Raw genomic sequence first — 9,726 nt, 5'->3', positions numbered from 1 at the left:
ATCACTAGATTATATGCGAGTACACTAGCAGGCCAGGAAGATTATTAAAAACAGCTGACCTGTGGTGTGTATATATTTTTTTTTTTAACAAGTCAGCTGTATCCCACCAAGGCAGGGTGGCCCAAAAAGAAAAACAAAAGTTTCCCTTTGTTAAATTTAGTAATTTATACAAGAGAAGAGGTTACTAGATATATATATATATATATATATATATATATATATATATATATATATATATATATATATATATATATATATATATATATATATATATATATATATATGCAAAACAACCACTCTGAAAGAATAGAGAAATTCCATGTGTGTATATATATATTTATATATACACACTTGTAATATATATATATATATATATATATATATATATATATATATATATTATATATATATATATATTATATATTTATTTATATACATATATATAAGAGCAGCATGCCAAAGCCACTATACTATGCATAGCATTACGGGCTGGCTTATTAACTTAAGATTAACTAAGCAATATATATATATATATATATATATATATATATATATATATATATATATATATATATATATATATATATATATATATACGTATATGTCGTGCCGAATAGGCAGAACTTGCGATCTTTGCTTAAATAGCAACACTCATCTTGCCATATAGGACAAGTGAAAATTTGTGTATGCAATAATTTCGCCAAAATCATTCAGAGCCTAACAAAAAAAATATATTCCACTGTGTTTGTTTAGTATATTAAATTACTGTAAACAAATCTAAAATATATTTAGTTGGGTTAGGCTAAAATAAATTGCTCTTGTTATAATAAGATTAGATAAGTTTTCTAAGATTCTTTTGGTGCAAAATTAAAAATTTTTACATTAACAATAATGAAAAAAATATATCTTTAAATGTATAAGAGAAAATTTCAGAGAGGACTTAATTTTAAATGAGTTCTTGCTAATAGACCAGTTTTACATATTCGGCATGACGACGTATATATATATATATATGTAATATATATATAATATATATTATATATATATATATATATATATATATATATATATATATATATATAGATATATATATATATATATATATATATATATATATATATATATATATATATACACAGTAGGGCCCCACTTATACAGCGGGTTTGGTTCCATTATGTCGCCGGAAAGCAGACATCGCTGGAAGGCAGAACGCCATTTTTTCCATGTATAAATGCATATAAATGCCAGACAACAAGTTTACACTAAATTATATTAAGTTAGTAATAGGCAGTCTTCAAGCTGGCACTGGACAAGCACCTAAAGTCGGTTCCTGACCAGCCGGGCTGTGGCTCGTACATTGGTTTGCGTGCAGCCAGCAGTAACAGCCTGGTTGATCAGGCTGTGATCCACCAGGAGGCCTGGTCACAGACCGGGCCGCGGGGGCGTTGACCCCCGGAACTCTCTCCAGGTAAACTCCAGGAACTAGGCATTAAAAACACACAAAGCAAAATTCATTCACAGTACATTCATTACTTATCTTAAAGTATTTGTAATCTTAATGTAGGGAGAGAGAGGTGAGTAGTACTTATTTGTAGGAAGTCAGGTGCAGGCAGCCCAGGTAAGATAAGGTTTCGTTCGGATTTTCAACCCCGGAGGATTAGCTACCCAGGATAACCCAAGAAAGTCAGTGCGTCATCGAGGGCTGTCTAACTTATTTCCATTGGGGTCCTTAATCTTGTCCCCCAGGATGCGACCCACACCAGTCGACTAACACCCAGGTACCTATTTGCTGCTAGGTGAACAGGACAATAGGTGTAAGGAAACGTGTCGAAATGTTTCCACCCGCCGGGAATCGAACCCGGGCCCTCCGTGTGTGTAAAGCGGGAGCTTTAGCCACCAGGCCACCGGTGTAGGTAGCCCTGGCTCCCCGTCTCATACTTAATATACGATATTTAAAACATCCCAGAGAGGTAAAATACACATACAGTACTCTCATTATTTACCTTAAAATATGTGTAGTCTTAATAAAGGAAGAGAGGTTAGTAGTATTTATTTGTAGGAAGTCAGTGTAGGTAGCTGGTAGGTGTAGCCGGTAGGTGTAGCGCGCCTGGGCTACACCTACCGGCTACCTACACTGTGGTCCAGAGCCATATTATTAGCATTGACATACCTTCTTCACTGAATTTAATCATTTCTAACAACTACCTTTAGATGCCATCATAAATGAAGGGAGAAGTAATGAATAATTCATGCCGAAAATTGTAAACAAAAGCGAGTGGCTGGGCCAAACGCAGATTCATACACGTTTTCGCTGATGGCTGAACAGAGAAAACGTAATGTTGTCCCTCCACCCGGCTACCACACAGCTCTACAAGTATTATTATCAGAGCACATATAAAATATGCAATACATGCCATACAACAAGTTTATACTAACTTATATTAAGTTAGCAATAGGGGAAAAACCCGTAGGATTATACAGCGCCTTGTGGAAGGCATTCAGGCTTAATTCACTGGAATAAAAGGTAAGAGCAATAGAAATAGGCATTAAAACACAATAAAAGGAAGATACACACAAATTACACTTATTTTACCTTAAAATATTAATATTAATATGTGAGAGGTAAATGAGTGGAATAAAATCAGACACACCATCATCCTCTAACGTGGCACTTAAAGCAAGAGGCATACGACTCCTCTTTTTATCACAGCTAAGCTTAAACTCCATTGTCAGTGAGAGATAACTTGTTAACGAAAGAGTAAACGAGAGAGAGAATTAGATACAGAGTTCAGACAATGTAAGAACACAAACTGAACAGGCAGTGGGCGATCACTTGGTCAGGTGAAATAAATGCGTATTAATATGTGTCTACTTTTAGTTCGTTCGCGTACGTTTGTAAGAGTTTGTAAAACATTTACCTCAAAGCACAATACAAACACTCTTATATTGTGTACAAGTTAGTACAGAATAAACAAACAGAACACACCATTTTTAGAGTGAATGAAGATAATAATAATAATATTATTATTATTATTATTATTATTATTATAATAAAAAGCACTAAACCCACAAGGGTCGTGAATTGCTATATATAGAGTAAAGGCATACGAAAAGAATATTTTTCTACAGTTATCCTCCAGTTTGACGAGAAAACGTAATTCTTCCGACACCACCTACACCGCTGATTTGTAAACATCTCATATTTACGTCAATTTTTATTCTGTGAGTGTATGTATCATGTTTATATGTTATGTAACGGGTTTCATATATAATTTTGAGGAAAATATCATAGATGGATTAGTGAAAATGCCTATAATAATGTAAAATAAGACATTTAGTGTGCCCAAGAGTGATTATTATTACGTAGTACATGTATTGGCGTCATGAGTAGAGAGAGACTTAGCGATTTTAATGTGTACCTGCACACCAGCACAGTGTGTAAGTATATTTAGGTACAGGTACACATAAGTATAATTATCAGAGTACATATAAAATACGCAGTAACTTTAAAACACTTGAAATTTTGGAAAATTTCCTGACATAATAGATGTGGTCACGGAGAATGTAAACAAACCGGGTGGGGGGCGCCGTATTTGAAAGACCGCTTGCCGTATAGCAAATTTTGGTCATAATTTGACATCGCCGTGTTAGCGGAACGCCGTAAAGTGGGACCCTACTATATATATATATATATATATATATATATATATATATATATATATATATATATATATATATATATATATATATATATATATATATCTTAGCAATGAAGGTACAGTAATCGAGAATGATCCAAGGAAGGCGAGGATAGCTCATATTGCTTGGATTAAGAGCCCTTCACCAGCAGCAACACGTTCTCCCTTGAAAGGACTACAACCTTAATGAAAATATTTATTGAAAAGACTATTTGACCACAGTCAAAACTGCATTTTGTAACTATTAGCATTTCTGTACCAAATATAACTAAACTGTGATAATGTCACCTCTTAAAGAATACAGGTTAATAAAAATATAAATCTTTTAGAAGGCATATTATTACATGAAAGAATATACATACTGAAAAAAATGTCTTTATTCGTGATTACTGCAGTAGATACAAAAATTTGAATGCCTGATTGTTAGGTGACTAGTGGCAGCGATGACAGCATCAGGACAACTAGACTGCCTGCGTCTAGGTGCTTGTGCATACTGGGCTGACTGAATCCTTTGGGTTCCCTTCATGTGCCCTTGTTTATTGCACATTTTTTTTTATCTTCAGCCTTTCTCAAACAACTTTCATGTTTCTGTCTTCTTTATGAGGTTAAGTGACTAAAGATTAACTAAGAATATACTTTACTCTTTCCATATCCACAAATTCCATATATGTACAATATCATATGTGAATACACGTATGGCAAATTTCGAGGCATGTTTTATTGCAGCTGTATAATCCATGTGGGTTTAGTTTGTGTTTTTTAATATAATAATATGCCTTATTATTCATTCACAAGCTGTGCTTGCAGACCCACAATCCAAACAGTCACAAGCTTGGCTGGATTATGGTGATGTTCGTGAGCTAGGCCCTTAGATCTACAACTTAGTGCTTATATGTAAATTGCCTCACCTATTATACAATATTATATTGCAGTATATATGTCTGTCAGATGACCTGTTTGTAGTACAGCTATTCCAGAATATTGTAATTCAAAAGGTTTGACTAATATTATGTCCAATTACAGATGTTTTGGAAATATAAACACTTAAGCAGTATAATGTGATCCTTTATTGACAATGTTTTGCCCACACAGTGGGCTTTATCAAGTCACAAACAGATCTGTTTGTGACTTAATAAAGCCCACTGTGTGGGCAAAACGTTGTCAATAAAGGATCACATTATACTGCTTAAGTGTTTATATTTCCATTGTGTCGGTATTTTATACCATTTATTTCTACAGATGTTTTGGGGCTCGAAAACGTATCCCATTTTTTCGTAACGAAATTTAAGTTCACTAATGATGAACTCAAAATCCTCGAGCTTCTCTTGGAACACATTCCTTTGGATTTGAATGAAGAATGTTACATTGAAATTTAATACTTTTTAAAAATTACCTTGAAAACTTTGTTACCCAGTAAAGTGATTATGCACTTAACCTCTGACACTTCATCAGTCAACCATTACTTAATACTTCTTTGAAGTCCTCTATAGCTAGCATTGTCTGATGATAATGCTGCAAGAAGACTTTTTATTATGCTCCCATGTCAACATCACCACTAATAGGAATAACTACTAAAAGTATTAGACTAAGATACTATGCATTACCATACTACATAATTAAAATGTCTAATATCTATGATGATGAGTTGAGAAATATATAACGTGAGTAAAGGTCTGCAAAATGCTGTATCTCAAATGCACTGCTGCAGAGAAGTCATGTCCAGTACAGTACAGGCAGTCCTCAACTTGTAAGTTGTGTTTCTGGTGTATAAACTTGCAAACAAGTTACTTGTACAGAAAACAATAGTACAAAGGTTCGTATGTGCTGTGTTTGTATGTATGGATTTGTGGAAGTTGTGCCACTTGTAAGTATGGATGTGTTTAATTTGTGGTGCCTGTAAATATGGATGTATGTAACTTGGGGTATTTGTAAACACAAATAGAAGTACCACAACTTGAACCATTTGTAGGTGTAGATGTGTGTAACTTGGGGTGTTCATATGTTGGGACCTCCTTTACTGTATATTGCTTAAATGCTACACTCAATTGTACCAAAATATGCCATCTACATGGTCGAAATTACAACCCATGTTTCTGTTTTAAAATATATATATTACATATTTTTTTTAATATTGGTCAGGAGTAAAACAAAAGGGTAAATTTAAAAAACAAAGGTATCAAACTGTGTAAAGGAGTATTGGGAATTGAACCAGTGGCCTTGCATATGTAAATCTATGACTATACAAACTTAACCACAGTAGAGGATAAAAAGTCACAATACAATAACTTAAACAAGGGAATACATGATATTTTTACAAAATCATGAAGAAAATCAGAAACAATACAGTAATGCAGGAATTAATAATTGTATGATTCACCTGATGCTCACCATGAATTTAGAAAAATACTCTTGAGCTAGAGGTAAGTCAGTGCTATATCATTAAAATATAGTAATTAAATTGAAACGGAGAGTATTAACAGAAATACATAATATTGTATCAGCTGTAGTCTTAGGCTGCTTTCACTGCTATCACATTATGTGTGTATTTTGGTGGGACTCTCAGATCTGTAGCTTTTATATCAGAAAACTCAGTGTATGTGGATAATGTTTCTGTAGTGCCTCTGATTACAATTTGAGGACTATCGAGCCAAAGTTGATCACTATTTATCTTGTCTACTTTTGGTCGTTTAGGCTCATGGTCTCGGTAACTATCTTGGCACTCTGAGATTTCACCAAATCTACCCTCTGGTTTTAAGGATGGATTATGGGGCTGGGCAATATTTCTGTGAGCTTCAAAAGTCTTGTATTTGTCATGAAGCTCTGATGTCTCTCCAAATTCTCCCTCAGGTTTAAGTTTTCCACTGTGGGGTTTAGCAATATTTCTCCTTGTTTCTTTTTGTCTATAACTGTCTTTAACTTCAGTGATTTCTCCAAAATCCCCTTCAGGTATCAATTTAGCTACTTGACGTTTAGCTATGTTTCTCTGAGGATCATAGTTTTTGTACTTATCGTGAAGTTCTGATGTCCCACCAAAGCTCCCTTCAGGCTTCAGCTTAGCACTATGACGCTTAGCAATATTTCTTTGCGTCTCTAAGCTTCTGTATTTATCTTGGATTTCTGAAGTTTCTCCAAACTGGCCTTCAGGTTTTAGAGTTGCTGAGTGCTTTTTTGCAATCTTTCTGTGACTATCCAAAGGCTTATATTGATCATGAACTTCAGAAGTCTCACCAAAGTCACCTTCCAGTCTAAGGCTTGCTGTATGCTTCTTTGCAATGTTTCTGTGAGTGTCCGGTGCTTTGTATTTGTCGTGAACCTCAGAAGTCTCACCAAAGTCACCTTCAGGTCTGAGGTTTGCTGAATGTTTCTTTGCAATGTTCCTGTGAGTTTCCAATGGTTTATATTTATCATGAATTTCTGAGGTCTCACCGAAGTCACCTTCAGGTCTGAGGTTTGCTGAGTGTTTTTTAGCAATGTTCCTGTGAGTTTCCAAGGCCTTGTATTTATCATGAATTTCTGAGGTTTCACCAAAGTCACCTTCTGGTCTGAGGTTTGCTGAGTGTTTCTTTGCAATGTTCCTGTGAGTTTCCAAAGGTTTATATTTATCATGAATTTCTGAGGTTTCGCCAAAGTCACCTTCTGGTCTGAGGTTTGCTGAGTGTTTCTTTGCAATGTTCCTGTGAGTTTCCAAAGGTTTATATTTATCATGAATTTCTGAGGTCTCACCAAAGTCACCTTCAGGTCTGAGGTTTGCTGAGTGTTTTTTAGCAATGTTCCTGTGAGTTTCCAAGGCCTTGTATTTATCATGAATTTCTGAGGTCTCACCAAAGTCACCTTCAGGTCTGAGGTTTGCTGAGTGTTTTTTAGCAATGTTCCTGTGAGTTTCCAAGGCCTTGTATTTATCATGAATTTCTGAGGTTTCACCAAAGTCACCTTCTGGTCTGAGGTTTGCTGAGTGTTTCTTTGCAATGTTCCTGTGAGTTTCCAAAGGTTTATATTTATCATGAATTTCTGAGGTTTCGCCAAAGTCACCTTCAGGTCTGAGGTTTGCTGAGTGTTTTTTAGCAATGTTCCTGTGAGTTTCCAAGGCCTTGTATTTATCATGAATTTCTGAGGTCTCACCAAAGTCACCTTCAGGTCTGAGGTTTGCTGAGTGTTTTTTAGCAATGTTCCTGTGAGTTTCCAAGGCCTTGTATTTATCATGAATTTCTGAGGTTTCACCAAAGTCACCTTCTGGTCTGAGGTTTGCTGAGTGTTTCTTTGCAATGTTCCTGTGAGTTTCCAAAGGTTTATATTTATCATGAATTTCTGAGGTTTCGCCAAAGTCACCTTCAGGTCTGAGGTTTGCTGAGTGTTTTTTAGCAATGTTCCTGTGAGTTTCCAAGGCCTTGTATTTATCATGAATTTCTGAGGTTTCACCAAAGTCACCTTCTGGTCTGAGGTTTGCTGAGTGTTTCTTTGCAATGTTCCTGCGAGTTTCCAAAGGTTTATATTTATCATGAATTTCTGAGGTTTCACCAAAGTCACCTTCTGGTCTGAGGTTTGCTGAATGTTTCTTTGCAATGTTCCTGTGAGTTTCCAAGGCCTTGTATTTATCATGAATTTCTGAGGTTTCACCAAAGTCACCTTCTGGTCTGAGGTTTGCTGAGTGTTTCTTTGCAATGTTCCTGTGAGTTTCCAAAGGTTTATATTTATCATGAATTTCTGAGGTTTCACCAAAGTCACCTTCTGGTCTGAGGTTTGCTGAATGTTTCTTTGCAATGTTCCTTTTAGTTTCTAAGGCCTTGTATTTATCATGAATTTCTGAGGTCTCACCAAAGTCACCTTCAGGTCTGAGGTTTGCTGAATGTTTCTTTGCAATGTTCCTTTTAGTTTCCAAGGCCTTGTATTTATCATGAACCTCAGATTTCTCACCAAAATCTCCCTCGGGTCTGAGGTTTGCTGAATGTTTCTTTGCAATGTTCCTGTGAGTTTCCAATGGTTTATATTTATCATGAATTTCTGAGGTCTCGCCAAAGTCGCCTTCAGGTCTGAGGTTTGCTGAATGTTTCTTTGCAATGTTCCTTTTAGTTTCCAAGGCCTTGTATTTATCATGAACCTCAGATTTCTCACCAAAATCTCCCTCGGGTCTGAGGTTTGCTGAATGCTTCTTAGCAATGTTCCTGTGAGTTTCTAATGCCTTGTATTTATCATGAACCTCGGATTTCTCACCAAAATCTCCTTCAGGTCTGAGATTTGCAGAATGCTTTTTTGCAATTCTTCGATGAGTTTCCATGGGTCTAAATTTGTCTCGAATCTCTGATGTTTCACCAAATTGACCCTCAGGCTTTAAACTAGAACCATGTTTTTTTGCGATGATCCTTTGGGTCTCAAATTGTCGATAGCTATCTTTATTTTCTGATGTTTCTCCAAAATGTCCTTCTGGACGAATGCTTGCTTGATGTTTAGGAGCAATGTTACGGTGAGTATGAAGTTCTCGATACTGGTCATGAACTTCAGTTGTTTCCCCAAAATTTCCCTCAGGCTTCAAATTTGCCTCCATCTTCTTGATGTTTGGTCGTTTCGCTTGGAAATCTTTGTACTGATTTCGAGACTCTGAGACTTCACTAAATTTCCCTATCACCATGAGGTTTGTTTTCTGTCGCCAAATGACTGGTCTTTCTGCAGCAAACTCACGGTATTTGTCTTTAACTTCACTTTTTTCCCCAAAGATCCCGTCTGGCTTTAGGTTATCTGGGATCCGGTAGGAGTAGCGGTGTTGACCTCCAAAGATGTGGAACATTGAATTATTTACTTCGTCTCCGAAATTCTTTTCACCTCGCAGATTTGTGCCTGCTCTTCTTCTTTCAGGTCTAGAAGGGTCAGTTGGCTGATAACTATTTAATATTTCACTAAAGGCAGTAACTTTTCCTGTATATTTTAGGCTATTATTCATCTTATTCACCTGACGTCTTTGAGTTTTGTAGTCCTGGAACTGGTCCTGGATCTTAGCCTACTCACTAATGTTCCCTCAACTAGGAGAGATTGTCCT

General features: G+C 35.8%; 1 protein-coding gene across 1 annotated transcript; it reads right to left on the bottom strand.

Moving 5' to 3' along the window:
- Positions 1–3,776: 3,776 nt before the first annotated feature.
- LOC128699322 (uncharacterized) lies at positions 3,777–9,636 on the bottom strand. The gene has a single exon (XM_053791940.2). The coding sequence runs from the start codon at positions 9,628–9,630 to the stop codon at positions 6,208–6,210; it is 3,423 nt and encodes a 1,140-aa protein (XP_053647915.1). The 5' UTR covers positions 9,631–9,636; the 3' UTR covers positions 3,777–6,207.
- Between the last annotated feature and the right edge of the window lie 90 nt (positions 9,637–9,726).

Source organism: Cherax quadricarinatus, chromosome 61 (assembly GCF_038502225.1).
Source record: "Cherax quadricarinatus isolate ZL_2023a chromosome 61, ASM3850222v1, whole genome shotgun sequence".
Taxonomy (NCBI): Eukaryota; Metazoa; Arthropoda; class Malacostraca; order Decapoda; family Parastacidae; genus Cherax; species Cherax quadricarinatus.
This window is presented reverse-complemented; position numbering and strand designations above follow the sequence as displayed.

Bases quoted from the DNA above. Each gene is read 5' to 3' on its own strand.
- LOC128699322 (XM_053791940.2), bottom strand. From the start codon at position 9,630: ATGAATAATAGCCTAAAATATACAGGAAAAGTTACTGCCTTTAGTGAA.